Raw genomic sequence first — 23,711 nt, 5'->3', positions numbered from 1 at the left:
AAAATGATTTGTTGCAAGTTGGGGGGGGGGGGGGATTCACACTAGAGGTACCGATTATTGTAGGACCAAAAAAGCCCATACCGATTAATCAGCCGATTTAGGAAAAATATATGAATAAATAAAATATATTTGTAATAATGACAATTACAACAATACTGAATTAACATGTGAAAACTTATGAAATCGGCCCTAATTAATTGGCCATTCCGAGCTCAAGTCGGGGAGGGGTGGTTCACACCTAGCTCGGCTTTAGACAATTATTTCGTAAAGGTTGAATCGTCTATTGTTCAGATAATAGAACATCCTGCTATGCTTGTGAAAAACTAATAATAATATTTTTTCCCCTTTCCACATGTTAAAGATTCCAATAGATAAAGTGTTTTTAGCCACCATCGGCCCCAACCCCAATTAATACATTTGGTCACAGTCGATTGTGTGCTGGACTTCGGGCTAAAATGTTGAGGGTTCAAAACCTTCTCCCTGCTTGCTATAATGAATGAGTTTGATATACCTGGTATTGGCGGCAGGTAGCCTAGTGGTTAGAGTGTTGGACTAGTAACTGGAAGGTTGCAAGCTCAAATCCTTGAGCTGACAAGGTAAATTTCTGTTGTTCTGCCCCTGAACAAGGCAGTTAACCCACTGTTCCTAGGTCATCATTGAAAACAAGAATTTGTTCTTAACTGACTTGCCTAGTTAAATAAAAGGAAAAAAAACTTGCTAAATAGCGATTTTTGTAAATTAACAAAATAATATGCACAATCGTTTGTCTCTACATTAACTAACATATTCCTCTCAATTGTACATGTATTGCTTGACTCGTTATGATGTTATAACTACTTACATTTGCTTCCCCGTAATGTTTTGTCAGCCACCTTTGCTGAAGTCACCAGGGACGGGTGGCACGCGTCAAATTCGTCATTGGAACCACTCGATATGATTGGTCATATAAAAAGCTTGGGACCCAAATGCATAACTCCCCCCTTGTGGTGATCTGGAGCAATGAAGCCGTGAAGCTGGGTACCTCTAAGTCTCGCGGTGTAAGCTCGCAACTTTTAAAGGAGGAACCACTGTATACATGAAGGGAAGTATACATATTTTGATGGTCCTCCATGATTCAACCTTACCTCGCTAGGAAATCAATGAGGTCTGGCATGTCACGTGAATCTCCGCAGATAGCCATTCATTTCTCAATACTTTTGAGTAACCCACTTGGCCAAAGCCCCAGCCTAAATCTTTAATGTGACAGTGTAATGCTACTTTAGCGTGTGATTGCGAGCCCACTCGCAATGATCTGGGCTGACACAGATCTAGGGCCTGTCTCTATCTCTCTCAGTGTGTGTGTCTATGGATGTGAACGAGGCAAAGATAAAAGAAAACTAAATAGAAAGAGAGAGAAGACACGCAGCATGCCTCAGCTGATCAAGCTTCAGCGTAATTGGAGCGTGACGGAAGGTGTGTGGGCTGTATGTTAATGAGCATTAGCAGATGTAAAACCGAGGCTCCACTATCACTGCAAACATAGGTCTCTGTCTGGCACCAACATAAGAGAAATGCACACTAATGCACGATTTGTAGTATGTCAGGTCAAGGTTTCTTGCTAAATGGCGCTATTAATTAATTCTCAAAGTTCTACTGAATGTCCATCAAAATCAGTTCACAGCGTTCGCTAATAATGTGCTTCTGACACAGCAGGTTGATCAGTTCAACAAGGAGATGAGAGAAAAATGTTATTTTGATGAAGAGACGTTCACTATGGTGATGTGAACAGGTTTCCTGGCTCTCGCGGCACTATTTAGTCGCTCGCTTCTCCATCCATTTTAATGCGACCGTGACAGCAGGAGCTGCTCTCAGAGCCAGCTGTGAGGATCTACTACCTGACACCACAGCAGCCATTAGGAAGTCCTAATTTGGACACCATCATGTGGACTACACACTGTGTTGAAAAGGCCAGCCCTTAGTAAGCAGTTTCAGCACCCCTGAACTAGTAGTTTGTTGTACTTTCCCAACACCCCTACAAGTCCCCCCACTTGTATCCACTAATAACGGTCCGCTATTCCCGGAGCACCTCACTGAACCCCGCTCTTACCATTAGAGTGAGATCGTGGTCAGAAGAGAATGGACTATTCCTAAAGAGTATCTGTATTTGACTTGTATAAGTACAGTGACGTGTCATTGCATATTTAGTTGGGTGTTGCCTAGGCAGTTCAGATATTTACCGTGTTTGTAATATTTATAGAGTAATGTTCATGTGCGTCACGCTACTGCTAGCCAGCTAAGCCGAGATGTTAGCTAGTAATGCTAGCTCGTTAGGCCTGGTGTAACTCACGTATAATTTCAGGGGGAATACTATTCTGTTCATAGTCTGTATATGCTCATAGTCATGTTTATAGACATTTACAACCTTTTTGTAGCCTCATGCAACCAAGCCCTAGTAGTAGCATGTATGTAGCCCTAGTAGTAGCATGTATGTAGCCCTAGTAGTAGCATGTATGTAGCCCTAGTAGTAGCATGTATGTAGCCCCAGTAGTAGCATCCAGATGGTCATTGGCAAACTTCAGACGGGCCTGGACATGCGCTGGCTTGAGCAGGGGGACCTTGCATGCGCTGCAGGATTTTAATCCATGACGGCATAGTGTGTTACTAATGGTTTTCTTTCAGACTGTGGTCCCAGCTCTCTTCACGTCATTGACCAGGTCCTGCCATGTAGTTCTGGGCTGATCCCTCACCTTCCTCATGATCATTGATGCCCCACGAGGTGAGATCTTGCATTGAGCCCCAGACCGAGGGTGATTGACCGTCATCTTGAAATCTTGAACTTCTTCCATTTTCGAATAATTGCGCCAACAGTTGTTGCCTTCTCACCAAGCTGCTTGCCTATTGTCCTGTAGCCCATCCCAGCCTTGTGCAGGTCTACAATTTATCCCTGATGTCCTTACACAGCTCTCTGGTCTTGGCCATTGTGGACAGGTTGGAGTCTGTTTGATTGAGTGTGTGGACAGGTGTCTTTTATACAGGTAACGAGTTCAAACAGGTGCAGCCAATACAGGTAATGAGTGGAGAACAGAAGGGCTTCTCAAAGAAAAACTAACAGGCCTGTGAGAGCCGGAATTCTTACTGGTTGGTAGGTGATCAAATACAGTGCCTTACGAAAATATTCGGCCCCCTTGAACTTTGCGACCTTTTGCCACATTTCAGGCTTCAAACATACAGATTGTATGTTTTTGTGAAGAATCAACAACAAGTGGGACACAATCATGAAGTGGAACGACATTTATTGGATATTTAAAACTTTTTTAACAAATAAAAAACTGAAAAATTGGGCGTGCAAAATTCAAGGGGGCCGAATACTTTCAAGGGGGCCAAATACTTTCGCAAGGCACTGTACTTATGTCATAAAATATAATGCAAATTAATTCCTTAAAAATCATACAATGTTATTTTCTGGATTTTTGTTTTAGATTCCGTCTCTAACAGTTGAAGTGTACCTATGATACAAATTACAGACCTCTACATGCTTTGTAAGTAGGAAAACCTGCAAAATCGGCAGTGTATCAAATACTTGTTCTCCACACTGTATGTAGCCCTAGTAAATTTTCAACAGCGCATTCAATGACAATAACCTAGCAAATTACATTGGTTGTCACTCAACCAAAAAAGCCTAATATTGCGCAAGCCATTTTACAAACATTTGAATGCTGAAGGTGAAGCGCAGCCTACCTCTTTCTGGCACAGGGCGCAGTTTGACTAGGCTACTGATAATGCTTGGGTTGTTGGGCATGCAAAATGTCTTGTTGATCAATGACTGTCAACACAGTTACGTACTTAGTTCAACACTGAAGGAGAGGACACATCAGTTGTCACAAAAGATGAGAGGTATTTTCGGGAAGGTAGAAAGAAAGTCATATGAGAAAAAAATGTGTGAACTGGCGATTTGTAATGTTTACAGCGATTTTATGATGCATGCATGCTACATTTGAATCAGTTTTGGGTCCCATGGATCGATGCACTCTCATCTTAAACATTTGAACCGGGGACCAATACGTATTGGTGAATCATTACATCCGTACTGCTATCATAGCCCTGCATGGCACGAGTGTGCCGGTTCTGGGGATGGAGACCGGCTAGGTTCTCCCTGTGCAGGGGCAGCAGGCTCCATGGCTCTGAGAAAGTGTATTCCTCATGCAAAGTGTAAGCTAGCTAGCGTTCGCCATGCGGTTAATAATCTAGCTAGTTAGCACACTGCTAACCGTGATTTCTTTGGTGTAGCTAGCCTTGCATCGAGTTACATGGGTTAGATTAAGCCTTGCGGCGAGAGATAGCCCTTTGTGTGGTTAGCTAGCCTTGCAACAGACACTGTTTGATTGTTTACTTCGAGCTTGTGGTCACGCCCAGGCATATCCCATAGTGAGACAAAAAAAAAAAACACTGTTGATAAAGAGGCCCAAAGACTGAATTTTTCTGACAAAATCTTTGGGCATGAATCCCAAATAATTTACCATTGACTGAAATGCTACATGAATATAAGAAATATATGATTTTTCGTGATCTGTATCTCCTTTCTTCATTCTTTGTTCATGAAATACCGACCGGCCCACTACCTGATAAAGCGGTACAAAATTAGGAGAAAAAAATTTCAAATATAAATTATATTTTTCCAATTCCCTTTCTGTATTCAAATTCATTTTTAATAACATGCACTATTGTAGGCCAGCCCAGCCCCAGAAGTGACTCTTATCAACTACATTCAAGAATTTGCTGTGTTGTCTTAGGAATTCATCATTCTGTGTTGGTTTTGCCAACCCCCACTGTCACACCTCTGAGAAGCAGAGGTTACATCATGTAGCTCTGATATCTGACTGGAGATAACTTTACAGAAATACTATTGGTCAACAACTCAGGTTTTGAATCCAATCAACTCAGATGCTTATAAAAGCATCTAAGATTCATTGTTCATTCTCTTATTTGTACCTGACCTGCTGTAGTGAGACTCTTTCTTTCTGTCTCTCTCCACCCAATGGACTTTTGGGGCATGGCCTTTCAGGTTATCATTTCTCTCTCTCTCTCTCTCTCTCTCTCTCTCTCTCTCTCTCGGACCATGCTTAGAATTGTGCCTTGTAATGCGTGTTAATGCCTTGTAACTTAAGCTTTATGCTTTGTATGTGAATCCATTTGTTTAACCTAGTAATAAAATACACTTGGATTTAGAATTCCATGCTCAGACATTTCTTCCTTGCCAATTACTGTAACTCTACCATAGTCTCTTGCATAATGCTAATTATCGTTATGGAGTCGGATAAACAGGCTAATAGCCTAAATGCTTAGTCTTATTTTGAGTCGCATTAGATTAATTTATAATATACACATATAAAAAATGACCACCTACTACACAATGACAAACTTTGTAGGCCTGTGCAATCAACCAATGGTTCACCAACCACAAGATGAAAACATGGTGCCAGTGTTGTAGTATTTAGGTTGCTATGGTCTAAGTCTTGATCCCCCCTTGGTTTTGACTCAGCTGGAATACCTGTAGTCTCAGTCTTGACTCTGACTCGAATAGTTTTGGTCTCTGTCTTGACACGGAGTAGAACCCATCTTGGTTCCCCCTGGAATATCTCAGTTCTCAGATTTGACTCGGACTGAAATAGCTGTGGTCTCTGTCTTGAACTGGACTTGAAAGGCTCCAGTCTGCATCTTGTCTCAGACTTGAATAGCTCTGGTCCCCCTTGAATTGGACTCGCTGAAGGCGGTCTCGTCTACAACTCTGGTTGGTACCAGAGAAACAAGTGCTGACGGATAAATGTCAAATCAGATAAACTTAGAATAACATCTTAATGTCATTCCTCTAAATTATCTGCTTGAAAAGACAAGATAATGATCTTGTCTCAAGTCCACACTGCTTCCCATGACTCAGAGGGAAACCGACTGCGATGGGGAAACGGAATAGTTCAGAACCCCTTTGATCTCCCATTTCCCAATTCCCACACCTGTGGCCCAGCTCAGTCCAGACAAGCCGAAAAACGTCTCTCCCGCCCTTCTCCTCCTCCCGGATGAGCACAGTCTCAGTCAGTCTGACACAGCCTAAACGAAAGTATGAAAGTGTTCCCCCTTTCCCCCTCCTACTCTAAGAGCTTGGCATTAATCAGGTTACACCTCTGCCTCTCTCCAACATCAGACGCTGGTGTAATGGGGAAGTGTGTGGGCGAGGGGAAGCGAGCCGAGGCAAGGGCCCTGGCTGGATGCGTGAGGGGGAGGCGGCTGAACCGATGCCTGAGTGGAGTAGCAAGGGAAATTATAAATGACGGGTCTAGGTTTCAAGAGCCAAATTAGATGATGACTGTCTGGCTGGTGCATCGGAGCGGGGAGAAGCTGCATAATATTCAAATGGGGCGTGAGTGTGAGGAATAGACCTGCAATTAAATCGGCCTGGCCTATTAACCTCTCAAATGCAGAGGTATGATGATCTGGAATGTTAGTTGGTTAGGACCTCATCTTCCCTCTGGACCTATTTATGAATGATACTTTGGTACCAATATCTCTGGAAATTACGCTCAATGACTCGCTGAGCAGAGTGAGGTGGAGAGGAAGAGAAGGTAGGGTAAATTCTGAAGCACTGGATGGGTAAATACACTGAACAAATATATAAACGCAACATGGAAAACATTTTTTTTTACTGAGTTACAGTTCATATAAGGAAATCAGTCAATTTTAATAAATTCATCAGGCCCTAATCTATATATTTCACATGACTGCGAACACAGATAAGAATCTGTTTGTCACAGACACCTTAAAAAAAAAGGTAGGGGCGTGGATTAAAAAACCAGTCAGTATCTGGCATGACCACCATTTGCCTGACATCTTCTTCGCATAGAATTGATCAGACTGTTGATTGTGGCCTGTGGAATGTTGTTCCAGTCCTCTTCAATGGCTGTGTGAAGTTTCTGGATATTGGCGGGAACTGGAACACACTGTCATACACGTCGATCCATAGCATTCCAAACAATTTCATTGGGTGGCATGTCTGGTGAGTATGCAGGCCATGGAAGAACTGGGACATTTTCAGCATCCAGAAAGTGTGTACAGATCTTTGCGACATGGGGCCGAGCATTATCATGCCGAAACATGAGGTGATGGTGGAGGATGAATGGCACGACAGTGGGCCTCAGGATCTCATAATTGCATGCACCCTCAAAACATAAGACATCAATGACATTGTGCTGTGTGACAAAACTGCACAATTAAGGTGGCCTTTTATTGTCCATGGCATAAGGTGCACCTGAGGAATGATCATGATGTTTAAATCAGCCTCTTGATATGCCAAACCTGTCAGGTGGGTGGATTATCTTGGTAATGGAGAATGCTCACTAACAGGGATGCTCACTAACAGGGACGTAAACAAATTTGTGCACAAAACTTGGGAGAAATAAGCTCTTTGTCTCACCCTGATCTGCTTCACCTATCTTTGTGCTTGTCTCTACCCCCCTCCAGGTGTTGCCAATCTTCCCCATTATCCCCAGTGTATCCCCTGTGTTCCCCTGTTGACAGTTTATTTTGTTTCGCGAAACCTACCAGCGGTTTTCCCCTTGCTCCTGGCTGTTCTAATTCCTGTTTTTTATTGTGTTTTCTTGACCCTTCTGCCTACCCTGAGCCTGTCTGCTCTGACCCTGAGACTGCCTGCTCTGACCCTGAGACATGGGACCAACACTTTACATGTTACGTTTAGATTTTTGTTCAGTATAGATGGTTGGGTGATCACGTAAGGGTGGTTGGTTGAGTGACTATGGATAGCTTGGTACACTTGGAATGGAGTGGTGGAATGACAGAATGGGGAAACGTTGAGTGTTTGAGTTAGGTGAGTGTTGCTGGGTGACTGTGAATGAAGGAAACCATTAGCGTTGAGTCGACCAAGTCAGCTCAGACTTACTACAGGTGGCGTCTGCCTCATCTGAGCCGTCGGGACACTCTGGTTCCCCGTCACAGCGCCAGCGGCCTGGTACACACTGGCCGTTCGCACAGGCAAACTCTGCCGGGGCACACGTCTTCCTGGCTGCTCAGAGAGAGAGAGAGAGAGAGAGGGAGAGAAGAGAGGGATGTTGGGAAGACGGAGTCACTGGTCATTCGTTCATTACCATTTCCTCTCCTTCTCCCCCCCCCCAACTCTTATCTAACTCATCACGCATTCTCTCCTACCCTCTGTCTGTCTCTGAGAGCATCTAGTCTAATCCTAGCTCCAGGTCTTTCCACACGGCGGAAGACAAGTGGATGCTGAATGCTAAATGCTAAATGCTGTGTGCTCCGGGTTATACTGAAGCTTAGTTTTCTTTGTTCCAGACATGGTTATCGAAATAGACGATGACTGTAGACAGCCATGGACTGATAGAAAGCAAAGGTCTTACTCATTCTCAATGGAAATGTTCGTGGGGAGAAAAGACTGAAAGGAAGACCCATACAGACAGACGTTGCTCACACCAGACCTGGGTTCAAATACTATTTGAAATCTTTCAAATGTTTTTTGGGGACTTTTCTATTGGTTCCATTGCAACAGGCAAGCTCAATCGAACACAATTTAGTAGTTGAAATGATTTCAAATGGTACTTGAAACCAGGTCTGATTAACACATAGTACAGCCCAGCCCTGCAGATCACCATGGTGATGAGCCGACCCAGCAGACTGGCTGTATTACCGCCAGAAAGTGTTCGCCACCTGTAGTGACGGCACACGCATGGCAACGAAAATGCAAACACAGCCAATACAGAGGTCAGAGCCATTCCATTTCCCTGGGCCATTACTCCAACAGCAATGGGACTAGCAGTGCAGTTCGTCTACTAAAATCTAACCGTAAGAGTCTCTCTCTCTCTCTCTCTCTCTCTCTCTCTCTCTCTCTCTCTCTCTCTCTCTCTCTCTCTCTCTCTCTCTCTCTCTCTCTCTCTCTCTCTCTCTCTCTCTCTCTCTCTCTCTCTCTCTCTCTCTCTCTCTCTCTCTCTCTCTCTCTCTCTCTCTCTCTCTCTCTCTCTCTCTCTCTCTCTCTCTCTCTCTCTCTCTCTCTCTCTCTCTCTCTCTCTCTCTCTCTCTCTCTCTCTCTGAAAACTCAACCAGTTTTTGCTCATCTGAGGAAGACAATTATGTAATGCCCTGCTGTGTGCATATCCTACTGTTGGACTGTTCGGAACAACCGTTGCGTGAAAAATAGCTGAAAATGTGTTGCCTCCCCGAGCTAACGATAAGTTTAAGCTCAGCAGGATAACAATAAAGTGGTACACAGGAAACCTGGGTTGGAAGCCAAATCGTTCACACTGTTATATATAACAAAAAGGTAGAACATCTTTTGAAACACAGTAAAAACATAGACAAAGACCTTTGTCTGCTGGGTATTCAATTGTCCCACCTCCCCTTCTCTGTCCCATTCCCTCCCTTAGTCCACAAGTAGGGCTGGCACAACTACCGTATAATCGGAACCAACGATTATGGTTGAAGACCGTCATCAAAATAAACTAACCGTCATAACCGCGTTTTTTGGTGTTGTGTGGAATGAACAGATGATTGACGCAGATGACTAACGCCAGCTTGTGCCATCTGTTTCGATTGACTCTCTCCTTTTTAACTAGGCTAGGTTTAAATGTTAGGCCCATATGAGAGAGAGAGAGAGAGAGAGAGAGAGAGAGAGAGAGAGGTAAGAGAGAGAGAGAGAGAGAGAGGTAAGAGAGAGAGAGAGAGAGAGAGAGAGAGAGAGAGAGAGAGAGAGAGAGAGAGAAGAGAGCGAGCAAGGCAAATGAGATGAGTGGATTTGAGTGGAGAAACGGTGATACAGACCCAGAGCAATAGAGAAATGAATGAGGTCCTAAGAGTGCAGCATGACAAAGAGATTTACCCATTCCAAAATGAGACGAGAACCGAGAAGGTTAATCTAGTGTTGGGTTCTAACTTGAAATATATTTATTCCTGCCACTATATAATCACTTATTGACTACGTTACATGTATGATCTGTGTCAATGAAGGGTGAATAAGGGATGTGTATGGAAAGTCATTGAAGGAGGCGAAGGGCAACAGGCCAGCTGCGGAACTAGGGAAGAGCGAGGAATTCAGCTTGAGGTCAAGTCAACAGATGAAGTGAGAATAAACCTCTGGGAGAGGGGCCCACCCCAAAGGCCCTCCTACTACAGTCCTATCTCACACACACACACACTTCAACGCCCACGAAGGTTCTAGCACCAGGCAGGGCCACGACTACACCAGGGAGAGGAACCAATTAAGTTCCTACCCACGCATGCACCCACACACCCACCAGAGTTTCAGTCAGGAAAATGTGGCACCAGACATTTGACCGGCAACATTTTTATTTACCAGACATTTGAGAAATCTACCAGACCCATATACATTGGGTGTGTCACCTGATTAGGGTGTCCACCCACGGTGCTCTGAATGACAGAAATCACATTTATATTATGGTAATTCATATACAAATAAAAATGCAAGTGGAGGATGCAACGACGTGCAGTCCTTCTTACCGAATTCTGACGTCCACTTTGAAGATGTTAGAATAACTGTCCTCAGCCAATAAGATGAGTAACAAACAGCAAAATCACGAGAATTTGTCAATCTACTATCCCCCATGGTGGAAAAGTTGACCTATTCTTTTGGTCAGCTTGTCGAGAAAGCTGACCAATTCAAAACAGACTCGGGGACAGTTGTGGGATGATAGATCACAAATTCATACAGCCAGTAGGCCTAGGCTACTAAAATGCTGATAAACTATTATTTCTACACATTATAAGCGCAGCAGCGCGCACAAGGCAGTAGGCTAGGCGTGAATGTTCGTTCCATAATGAAATTAGGCGGGGAAAAAGTGCACCACACATGCAAGCAAGCGGTTTTATGTGACAGAGATTAAAAAATATATATATATATTTGTTAGTAATTTTGAAAGAGAGGAGATCGAAAAGGCTACTTTGAAGCAAGGTAAGACATGCCTCATAATATGTATTAAAACGCTCAGGGTTCAAACAATTAAGTATATGTTTTCAAAATGCACACTGCCTCCAACTCATTGCAGAGTGGTGCTGATGAAGCCTGCCTTCCGTTGCCGTTGGAGATGCTGCAGCAGAGGCTCTCATGCTGTTTGACAGATTTTCCGCTCAAAAGCTCTGTGTCTGTATGCTGTACGCGTGCGATAAATAAAGACACATAATGAATATACTGTACACACGAGCCAATTTAATTCCACTAAATTAAGCAAATAAACCTATAGGCAGATAAGCATGACCAGTCAAATGAATTTCCATCGACTGGTATTTCCATCAATGAATAGGCTAAAAAGCATTATTTCGCAATGGGATATTTTCTTTTTCTGACGGACAATTGGCCAGAGGCAATTTAATTGAGCGTCTTTTCTATTTGTTTAAAAATGGTCCAAAAGCCAGCTATTACCAGCTAACGGAAACCCTGACTCACACACACATTTTTCTCACGCCTTTGTTATCATTGGGTGCTGTGATGTGCACAGCAGTGATGACGGTTGCGTTCATCACAGAGGCACACACACACACACACACACACACACACACACACACACACACACACACACACACACACACACACACACACACACACAGCAACACCCTCCTCTCCCCATTGGTTTTCTTCTCCTGTAAGCAGTCTATGGACAAGGTATGACAGAAATCTATGCGTTGGTTTAGTTTCCCTGGCACTGTTTCCACATGCTAACATTTAACAAAAGTCCCATGACTTGAATGGGATTTGTGCCACAAATTGTAAAAACGTTATCATGTGGAAACAGTGCCAGGCCAACTTAACCAGAGCATGCATTGCTTTCATACCTTGTCGTACAATGACATTTTTGTCATTTGAGTGAACTATCCCTTTAATAGGTAATGCATCAACAAGCACATTCTTTTGAGCATCAGAAGAAAAATGGCCTCATTAGCCTCGAGTAAATTGAGGAAGTGTTGTCTGAGCAGGAAACATAATGGCTCCTGTTAGGCACCCTCAGCGGCATTGTCAGAAATCGGAGAGCAGTGTGACGCAACTTCTGGTATTTTGGGGAAAAAAATGGGATTTGTTTTTATTTGCTGAATCTCGTGCAACACACACAAAAGATTGACATCTTGTGGCATTTGAGGCTAACCTACTCCCATCCATAAAATATTTTTTGCTTGAAACCCAATCGCTGTACAGTAGCCCTAGTTGCGGAAAGGGATTGTTTACTTTTTGGCACACTTTGTGACAAACACTGATGTAGGCTAAAACTGGTTAATAAATACTTGTCATTGATTTCACTGAATGGTAAACAATTGGATTTCCCAATACTATTTCACCCAATAGCCAGTGGTTCCAATTGAACTGCAATCGAAAAGGGTAATTATTCAGCCAGTTGAACCAACTGTGACAAAGATTCCATATTGATCAATTCCTATTGTATTGGTTTTACTCATTCTATTAGGGAAGAAAGTGGAGACAGACAGACAGTTGCTCAGTGGTAGTGGATTACTTATTGACCTGGACACAGAAAACTGTTGCGAAGAGACACGGTGGCTGTGTTTACACAGGCAGCTCAATTTTGATATTTTGCTACTAACTGTATTTTGACCAGTCAGATCAGATCTGTTGATCAATTCTTGTCTTGTTGCTTTTTGTTCTATGTTGCTCTATTTGTATGCTATGTCTTGCTTGTCCTATGTTGCTCTGCGTGTGCTCACCGATTGTATATATTGTAATTGTTTTTAATAACCTGCCCAGGGACTGCGGTTGAAAATTAGCCGGCTGGCTAAAACCGGCACTTTGATTGAAACGTTGATTAATGTGCATTGTCCCTGTAAAAATAAAACTAACTCAAACTATTGCCAATAATTGGGAAATTGAGCTACCTGTGTAAACACAGCCAGGGACTCGGGTGACATTATCTTCTCCGCTGCTTCTGCTGTGCATTTGAACATTCGTTAGCTGGAGTCCTGGAGCATGCCCACCCGTTTAAACCAAGATTCAATACGATGCTCACAATGATAACACACCATTGGTCTACTGAATAGCTGAATAGGGGCATCAGCACTTCTATCCCAGAGAGACATCAGTAAACTGGATACAATGCCATAACATGCTAGGGCCAGGATTTCTTCAAGACCAAGTGACCCAACTAAGCAAAACTTTGAACCCTTGTTTATGAGGTCATCGGTGGTCAAATTCCAGTCATGTCGTTAGGAAATACTCCCGGTCCTCGGTAAGAACCATTCGTGGCCTATATTTATCCCCTAGAAGTTCAGCAGCTAAGCCTGATTTAAGACCCCGAGCTTTAACCCATGTGATTCCTCCTCAGTAGAGCATGGCCTACAGAGATCAGGGAGGTGTCCCAAATGGCACCCGATTCCCCATGTAGGGCACTACTTTTGACCAGAGGGCCCTGGTCAAAAGTCATGCACTACATAGGGAATCGGGTGCCATTTGGCCATTTGATCAGAATGTGGTTATACTGTAGCTCACCGGACAGATATGATCAGAGGATATGTGAGTGGGGGAAAAAAGCACAATGCTCCCTCTGAGCCACACTGACATTTGGGAGTAGCCTTTGATTTATTGATCTCCTTTCAGGTTTCACTGCACATTTTCTATTTAAGGTGAACTTAGGCTACCCTGATCTCCTCCTCCACGGACACACACACAAAGAAACCACATCAAATACATAAAACACACAACAAATACACAGTACACACACGCACATAACAAATGCTCTCTTTCACACACACAAACTGAGGTTGGGCGGTATATCAAGATTTTCATGCTGTCATACTGTTTCTGTACCATACCGGGGTATACAGTATTACCAGATGTGCACACAAGGGGCGCTATTTCTATTATTATATTTTTTTTTTTCCTTCTCGGTATTAAAATGTTTACCGTCAGTATTTCGAAATACCTGGATAGACGGTATATTGCCCAAGCTTAATACCGACACACCCACACTTCAGTACAGTTCCGGTAGTTTCACATCCCTGCCCCTTAGCACCGTTAAAACCCACTCCACTGCGGCTTTCTATGCTGCTACCTTACTCTGTGTCAACTCTGTGTGTCTATTATCACGCCACACAATACGCCGACAGTCTAAGCCTCACAACTGCACACCAGTAGACAGAAGATCAAGTCACATCTCTGGAAGCTCTGCGAGAATGGAGCGATGAGAGAGAGCAAACGAGAGGTTGCGCTGTAGAGTATAGGAACACAGAGATGGGTGGAATGATTGATGGATTTAACTGACCAATATAGAGCCACCAGCAGCCAGAGACGAAACATTAGACTCTATCGGCTAACATCAGTTAGGACAGACTAGTCATATTGGCGAGAGGAGATAAGTAACCGTATGTACTGGGCTGGCAACAACAAAAAAATACATGGATGAAATGAATGATTGATTTAGCGGACCAATGTAGAGCAGTAGGCAGCCTGGAGCCAGATGAGATGGCGCAGCACATCAGTTAGGTTAGTCATAGCAGTTTGTTGTGTCAACATCTAACACTCGACAACCATCTAGAGCTCTGAAACGGCAGCATAACACCAGTGCAACATTGATGAAACGCCATCCAGTTGAACTACAACTGTCAGAGAGTCTAAATTCAAGACGCCTTAGATTCTCCTTGAATAACCTTTTGTTTGAAATAGCGGGTGGGGTAGGGGGGTGGGGGGTGGGGGGGTTGTGGAGAGTCTGGTATTAGGCGGCGGGGGAGTTGCTTCAATTCTCCTTCACTGCTGTTTTCAAAATCTCTAGAAAGGGTCATGCGGTGACACTATTTTCCTCAGCTGCCTCCAAATCCCGCTTTCATTAAAAAGTGAGAAGGAAAATAAAATGATTCCGCAACACATCAGTTGGGGTTTTAAAATGTGTTAAGGGGATTCATTTCTCTGTAATACTGTATGTGTGTGCATCTCTGCAAAATTCACACAGAAGCCAATAAAGTAGACTTCTGTAGTCATTTCTCGATAATGAATCAATATTTCTCATGTTAAAGTGATAGTTCAATTGCAACATAAGATGGTTCCTTACCCTGAAAGTAGTCTAGGGGCCAGAGGGGCATAATACTGTACAAAGCAAGATCAAGGAGTTAGCCATCTAAGTAGTCTAAATATTCTGACATAACTTTTTATTTGTTAGAAAGATAAGCTTGAAATTGGTATGGTCCAATTGACGCAACAACCAAAAACACATATCTAACTTTAGATTTTTTTTAAATGAACCAGAAAATCATATATTTCCTGGTTGTTGGTCAAAGCTAGGACAACCTGTTTTGTACTATCCTCTCAGGAGCGACTGTAATCCATAGTTCAAATGTTTTGGGCTACCCACTGACACCAATTGCTACTATTGCATTATTGACCAAAAAACGAATGGAACGAGAGGCAACATTAGTGTGTTCCAAATGGCCATTCATTACCCTCTAAGTAACATCTAATCATGTAATTCAGTGTTAAAGAAACAATCTGAACTGTGGCTAACCCCATAGACTACATTCAAGTGGGAACAAACTCTTACAACTAACATTGTAATTTGGGTGAACTATCCCTTTAAATTAATGGAAATCTTGTAACCTGAAGGACCAAACTAATATTTGGGCTTGCAGCACTGCACTAGGTGCCTCCCAACTAAAAGGATACACAAGCTGCCACTACTCTCTGTCACCTGCATCTTTAGCCATTAGGAAAGGTGTCACGCTATCCGAGTGAACATTTAGGGGAGATAGGGAGTACCATACACAGCCTAACAGCTGAAACCTTATCTGGTCTGGTCAGCCTCACATCCAATACCACTCAACCATGATCTACACACTATCCAGGGAGACACATTTTCAGCTGCTGTCATACCCAACACTATAGTAGTCATTGCCCGATGGACTGAAAACTGAGAATTCTCTCAGAATCAGTCCAAGGATATACCATTGAAAAAGCAATTTTTTTCATAGTGCCATCTTATATTATTTATCTACACTGAACAAAACCCCCCAAAACGCAACATTCAACAATTTAAAAGATTGCACTGAGTTACAGTTCATATAAGGAAATCAGTCAATTTAAATAAATAAATTAGGCCCTAGTCTATAGATTTCACATGACTGGGAATACAGATATGCACCTGTTAGTCACAGATACCAACAACAACAAAAAGGTAGGGCCCTCGACCAGAAAACCAGTCCGTATCAGGTGTGAACACCATTTGCCTCATGCAGCTCCTTCACATAGAGTTGATCAGGCTGTTGATTGTGGCCTGGGGAATGTTGTCCCACTCCTCTTCAACGGCTGTGCTAAGTTACTGGATATTGGCGGGAACTGAAACATGCTGTCGCACACATCGATCCAGAGCATCCTAAACATGCTCAATGGGTGACATGTCTGGTGAGTATGCAGTTCATTTTCAGCTTCCAGAAATAGTGTACAGATCCTTGCAACATGAGGCCGTGCTTTATCATGCTGAAACATGAGGTGATGGAGGCAGTTGAATGGCATGACAATGGTCCTCAGGATCTCATCACGGTATCTCTGTGCAATCAAACTTCCAGCAATAAAATGCAATTATGTTCACAACGTTGACATCAGCAAACTGCTCGCCCACACAACGCTGTCTGCCATCTGCCCGGTACAATTGAAACCGGGATTCATCTGTGAAGAGCACATTTACAGTGTGCCAGTGGCCATAAAAGGTGAGCATTTGCCCACTGAAGTCGGTTAAGATGCCGAAATGCAGACAGGTCAAGACCCTGGTGAGGACGACGAGCACGCAGATGAGCTTCAGTTGTGCAAACCCACAGTTTCATCAGCTGTCCTGGTGGCCTGTCTCAGATGATCATGCAGGTGAAGAACCCGGATGTGGAGGTCCTGGGCTGGCGTGGTTACACGTGGTCTGCGGTTGTGAGGCTGGTTGGATATAATGCCACATTCTCTAAAACGACGTTGGAAACGGCTTATGGTAGAGAAATAAACATAACATTTTCTGGCAATAGCTCTGGTGGACATTCCTACTGTCAGCATTCCAATTGCACGCTTCCTCAAAACTTGAGACATCTGTGGCATTGTGTTGTGTGACACAAAACGGAACATCTTACAGTGGCCTTTAATTGTCCCCCAGCACAAGGTGCACCTATGTAATGATCATGCTGTTTAATCAGCTTCTTGATATGCCACACCTGTCAAGTGGATGGATTATCAAGACAATTATCTTCGCAAAGGACAAATGCTCACTAACAGGGATGTAAACAAATGTTGAGAGCAATAAGCTTTTTGTGCATATGGAACATTTCTGGGATATTTTATTTCAGCTCATCAATTCAACACTTTACATGTTGAATTGATATTTTTGTTCAGTGTATTTCCTCAGCTGAAAGATCAAGAACATGAAAGCCCTAGATCAGTTCAATTCGACCAGCTTTTAATGGCTATTGATACATATACAGTATTATTCATATTCTTTTCACAGTTCTGTTATCTTAATCAAGTACCACGGCTGAGAGATCAAGAACATGATGTAATGTGAGTTCACAGGCCATGGGGTAGAGCACAGAGAGAGCTGGCAGCCTCTGTAGAGAGATCTCAAGGGAGAAAACTAGAGGCGTGAGTTTACAGTAAAACACAAAACTAGCAGGTCAATTAATTAAACACACACACACACCATTACATACTCTTTGTTATGTAAAATAAAACTATACTGGAATTTAGAGCATCAAAACCCCACACTGTCTAAATGCTTCCTCATCTTCAAGCGCGTGCAAACACACACACACTCATTGCCCAGCAAAGTGTATTCATCCACAGCCAAGCTCCAGTTGGATCAGTAAAAGACTCATTTTTTCAAAGGGACCAAACAGAAAAGAACAAGTATGACTCAGACAACTGGGATGTGTCCCAAATGGCACCCCTTTCCCTATGTAGTGCACTACTTTTGACAATGGTCAAAAGTAGTGCACTATGTAGGGAAGAGGGTGCCATTTGGCACGCAGGCCTAGTGTTTCAAAGGGAGATTATTGAAGATTAATGAGGACAAATTCCCACCGCTCTGATGATACTCAGATTGCCTAGTCAACAGTCTCTTTTGGCTTCAGTCAAAACACAGAGGCTTCATTATACTGATGATCCGTATCTTTCTGTCAAAATCATTACAGCTCTGGGGACCAACTTTATGTGTGTGTGTGTGTGTGTGTGTGTGTGTGTGTGTGTGTGTGTGTGTGTGTGTGTGTGTATCTCATCCACCAAAGTGTAGCACCTCCACTTAGGTGACACCGCTGCAGTCACTTCTCTCAAAGTAGTAATCCATCATAACTACACACACTAGACTAAATTGAATCAATAATCAAAAAACAATGATCTGCTAAGAATCATACAACAACGATAAGACAAAACACCGTAACTGAGACCCATTAAGGCAAGAGGCTATCAAATGAACTGCCCATAAAGATACACAGAGTCTGGGCAGTAGAAAATAGTAGCTGTGTCGCAGCACTTATATACTGGCCAGACAGTGGAGGCTGACCCAGAGGAGCTACGTGGGAATCAGATAGTGGACTACGGCCAGTTGTTATCAGAACACATGATACAGCTCTTGATACAGAGTAGAGAGTACACAGAACAGTTAGGGCATAATTGCTCAACAGGAACAATGCTTTATTACCTGTTCTAAGCACATTTGTATTTTTCATTTAACCAGGTAGGCAAGTTGAGAACAAGTTCTCATTTACCATTGCGACCTGGCCAAGATAAAGCAAAGCAGTTCGACACGTGGAATAAACAAAACATACAGTCAATAATACAGTAGAACAAAAGAAAACAAAAAGTCTATATACAGTGAGTGCAAATTAGTTAATTTAAGGTAATAAATAGGCCATGGTGGCGAAGTAATTACTATATAGCAATTAAACACGGGAATGGTAGATCGGCAGAAGATGAATGTGCAGGTAGAGATACTGGGGTGCAAAGGAGCAAAATAAATAAATAAATACCAGTATGGGGATGAGGTAGGTAGATAGATGGGCTGTTTACAGATAGGCTAAGTACAGGTGCAGTGATCTGTAAACTGCTCTGACAGCTGGTGCTTAAAGCTAGTGAGGGAGATGTGAGTCTCCAGCTTCAGAGATTTTTGCAATTCGTTCCAGTCATGGGCAGCAGAGAACTGAAAGGAAAGACGACCAAAGGAGGAATTGGCTTTGGGGGTGACCAGTGAGATATACCTGCTGGAGAGCGTGCTACGAGTGGGTGCTGCTATGGTGACCAGTGAGCTGAGATAAGGCGGGGCTTTACCTAGCAGAGTCTTGTAGATAACCTGTAGCCAGTGGGTTTGGCGACGAGTATGAAGCGAGGGCCAACCAACGAGAGCGTACAGGTCACAATGGTGGGTAGTGTATGGGTCTTTGGTGACAAAACGGACGGCACTGTGATAGACTGCATCCAGTTTGTTGAGTAAAGTGTTGGAGGCTATTTTATAGATGACATCACCGAAGTCGAGAATCGGTAGGATGGTCAGTTTTACGAGGGTATGTTTGGCAGCATGAGTGAAGGAGGCTTTGTTGCGATATAGGAAGCTGATTCTAGATTTAATTTTGGATTGGAGATGCTTAATGTGAGTCTGGAAGGAGAGTTTACAGTCTAACCAGACACCCAGGTATTTGTAGTTGTCCACGTATTCTAAGTCAGAGCCGTCCAGAGTAGTGATGCTGGACGGGCGAGCAGGTGCGGGCAGCGATCAATTGAAAAGCATGCATTTAGTTTTACTTGCGTTTAAGAGAAATTGGAGGCCATGGAAGGAGAGTTGTATGGCATTGAAGCTCGTCTGGAGGGTTGTTAACACAGTGTCCAAAGAAGGGCCAGAAGTATACAGAATGGTGTCGTCTGCGTAGAGGTAGATCAGAGACTCACCAGCAGCAAGCGCGACATCATTGATGTATACAGAGAAGAGAGTCGGTCCAAGAATTGAACCCTGTGGCACCCTCATAGAGACTGCCAGGGGCCCGGACAACAGGCCCTCCGATTTAACACACTGAACTCTATCAGAGAAGTAGTTGGTGAACCAGGTGACAACTTTTTTGAGTTTGTGTTGCAGGAAGCAAATGTCTGCTTGAAAAAGCTAGCCTTGGCTTTTCTAACTGCCTGTGTATATTGGTTTCTAGCTTCCCTGAAAAGTTGAATATCACGGGGGCTGTTCGATGCTAATACAGAACGCCATAGGATGTTTAAGTGATGGTTAAGGGCAGTCAGGTCTGGAGAGAACCATGGGCTATATCTGTTCCTGGTTCTAAATTTCTTGAATGGGGTATGCTCATTTAAGATGGTGAGGAAGGCATTTAAAATGTATTTTTATTTTAAATAATCCACATGAGTCTTTATGATGTCGCATTGTAAGGCTTGGGTTTATAAAATGGTCTCTATGTAGGACATTTTCAACTGAACCCAAATGGCTGGTATTTAGCTCGTCAGGATCATTATGAGATGATAATAAGACATTATAAGAGGCCATACATGCTTGTGACAAGTCTCACAATGCCGTATAAGCACAACATTATGCATTAACGATGTACACCAATTCCTTCCAGTAATAGAGGACCTGTTAAGTTTGGTTTCGTTGCCAGATCTGGTTTCTTGACACAGGTTTTACACTGTGAGTTCCATGTAGTCATGGCTCTATGTAGTACTGTGTGTTTTCCAGAGTCTGTTCTGGACTGTGAAGAGACCCTGGTGGCTTGTCTTGCGGGTTATGTATAGATTTTACACTGTGCATGTAGAGTTTGAGTCAACTCCACTCTATTGCACCTCAGAGGAAAGCAACAGACGATGCTTAGTATTTATTAGGATCCCCATTAGCTGCTGCCGAGTGTTTTGTGTGTGTGTCTCTCTCTCTTCACAGTCTACATTGAAGCTGTGAGGTGTTGTTTTATCAGTTTTTTTTAAATCAGATTTTACTGCTCGCTTGATTTACTTGATGTGGAAGAGAGTTTCATGTAGTCATGGCTCTATGTAGTGTTTCCCAGTGTCTATTCTGGACTTGTGGACTGTGAAGAGACCACTGGTGGCATTTCTTGTGGGTTGTGCATGGGGGTCTGAGATGTGTGTTAGCTGTTTGAACAGACAGTTCAGTGCCTTCAACACATCAATACCTCTCACAGGGACAAGTAGCGATGCAGTCAATCTCTCCTCTACTTTGATGCATTATGCCCTAACATATATGGGCGTCACAACGGATCACCGTGTCGGGTGGTCGGCTAAATAAAGCACTGCAACTGGAAATGGGAGGTTAGCCTTTTGCCCTGGTTTTCGAGTGATCATCTACTGTTCCACTGTGCTCTCAGAGAATGACTGCAATAACGCAGAGTAGACACACACAGAAAGAGAGAGACACACAGAGTTAGACACACACACATACGAACAATCCAAGCAGTCAGTGGCTGAATCCCCAATCAACAGAAGGGACCCTAAAGACTGAAGAAAAGCCAGATAGCTGGAACAATGCACATTGACTGTAGTTATTATGCATTTCCCCATTGCCTACTCCAGACGTGAATTACCATAACACCGATACCGCCCGCGGGTTAAAATCCCCATTTCAGATCAAATCTGCCACCAGCTAAAATGCAGCAGTGTAATTAAGGCACTTGCTTCAGGGGCCAGCTGCTGTTTGCCAATGAGCATAGGCTAGCTGCTCGTAAACACACGTGCGCAAACACACACACCAACACGTTCCATTTGTTTTGTCTTGTTTTCACACTCACCTGGTTTCTATTCCCTAATTACATGTTGTATATTTTCCCTCTGTTTCCCCCATGTCCTTGTCGGGAATTGTTTATATGTAAGTACGTGTGCTATGTGTTACTGGTGCGCTACGGGTTTTGTACCCATGTGTTTGTTGTTTTGTATGCCATTAGTTTTATATATTAAACTGCTCCGGCTATTCACCAAGTTCTGCTCTCCTGCGTTTGACTTCCCTGCCACCAGTTACGCACCCCTTACACAGGCTAGCTAAAGGTGCTAGAAATATCGCCGCATTCATCGTGACGCATTCTTCGTGACGTCTACTGTGGAAACTGACATAATTGGAAAACACCTCTCCGTTTACCAGTTATTGAGCAGTGCCAACAATCGCATTCTGAAAGCTAATTGCCCATCTCACATAGCTCATAATGCCTGCAAGCACGCCTGCGATCAGCGGTCCGTGGTTATTGAGACAATTGTTTTACAGATCTACAGCCACTTATCAGTATCTGCTTCCCGACACTGAGTGGCGTGAAATTCTGTGACATGTTTGCACACAATGGCTCTCTCTTCATCCAGCTGTCGATCGTCTCCAGCAAAGCTGGACAGCTCTTACATCATACTTCAGGTCCCTTAGGGAGACCGGTCCTGTGGCACTGAATAGTATTTTTGAGTATGAAGAAAAAACGGAAGCTGCTGAGATTTATCTGTGCATTTTCCACAAAGTGGGTGTGTTTTTGACCAACTCCTAAAGAATCTGGACGAAACAACGCTCTGTATCACAGATGTTCACGAGGAAGTCAAAAAGTTTTTTCTAAGTAGACCAAGCAGCTGATGGTCAAACAATTGTCAGCACAAAGGTCCAAGCAGCAACAGGACTTTGTGAAGTTCTATGACACTGTCATTACATACATTGACAAGTGGTTTGATTTCTCACCAGAACATGTAATGGTGAAACTGATCGGCCTCTATGAGGAGCTCTCCTTCCCTGACCTGGAGCAGGTGGTGGTTGCCCTCAAAATGACAGAGACAGTCAGTATGGACCAACTCTATGAAGAGTTTTGTGCTAGCCGAGAGGAAATACAGAAAGCCAGACAGGATACCACAAAATCCACCAGTGAGTAGGTGGCAGTTTTCCAAAAACTTGATCAACATGTTCAGGATTGTCTCATTTGTCCTCAGTGTGCCAGACTCAAATGCCTTTGTAGAGAAGATTTTCTGTCTGATGACCATTAAATGTCAGACTCAAGAAACCGATGTAGCACAGAGCTGATCAAAAATTAACTTCATACTACTGGGAACTGTGATTTGTCATGTGATGACTTCTCTCTGGCTCTGCAAGAGGAGAAAGGGCTGCTGGAATCAGTCAAGAGCAGCAAAAAATACAGTGCCTTGCGAAAGTATTCGGCCCCCACACCCAATTTTTCAGTTTTTGATTTGTTAAAAAAGTTTGAAATATCCAATAAATGTCGTTCCACTTCATGATTGTGTCCCACTTGTTGTTGATTCTTCACAAAAAAAATACAGTTTTATATCTTTATGTTTGAAGCCTGAAATGTGGCAAAAGGTCGCAAAGTTCAAGGGGGCCGAATACTTTCGCAAGGCACTGTATGTAGACTTGGTGAGTGACTCATGCCCCTCTTTTCCTCTTTTGCATTTGAAAAGTCGTTGTTTTTTTTGCTGTAAAGGTCCAAATTGTGATTTCTTTGATCATGTATTTTGAGGTTTATTCACATAAGTTTACATAATGATACAGTTTTAGTAAAGCTTTAGGCGAAATGGAATATACAAATGTTTTGCCATTCTAATTGAATAAGAATATACACTGTATATTCATTCATTCACACAACACCATACCCACACCGCCGTGGCACCGTGGCACCGTGCACTGGCACGCAACCTTTTGTCCCTTATTTGGTAGTGAAAAAGTTGGCAACCCTAGCTGCACGATATGGGCAAAACATTTGGAATACAGTGGGCACTTGGA

At 43.2% G+C, this 23,711-nt stretch overlaps 1 protein-coding gene across 1 annotated transcript in view; it reads right to left on the bottom strand.

The window, feature by feature from the left end:
- The window catches only part of LOC139387133 (low-density lipoprotein receptor-related protein 8-like), a 185,363-nt gene that overhangs the window by 95,878 nt on the left and 65,774 nt on the right, over window positions 1-23,711 (bottom strand). Inside the window, exon 3 of the mRNA XM_071133157.1 lies at window positions 7,925-8,047. Coding sequence (XP_070989258.1) covers window positions 7,925-8,047 — 123 coding nt within the window. The remainder of the gene's footprint in view (window positions 1-7,924; window positions 8,048-23,711) is intronic.

The sequence above is a fragment of the Oncorhynchus clarkii genome, chromosome 28, assembly GCF_045791955.1.
Source record: "Oncorhynchus clarkii lewisi isolate Uvic-CL-2024 chromosome 28, UVic_Ocla_1.0, whole genome shotgun sequence".
NCBI lineage: Eukaryota > Metazoa > Chordata > Actinopteri > Salmoniformes > Salmonidae > Oncorhynchus > Oncorhynchus clarkii.
The sequence above is the reverse complement of the archived record's forward strand: the minus strand, read 5'-3'. Positions and strand labels throughout refer to the sequence as shown.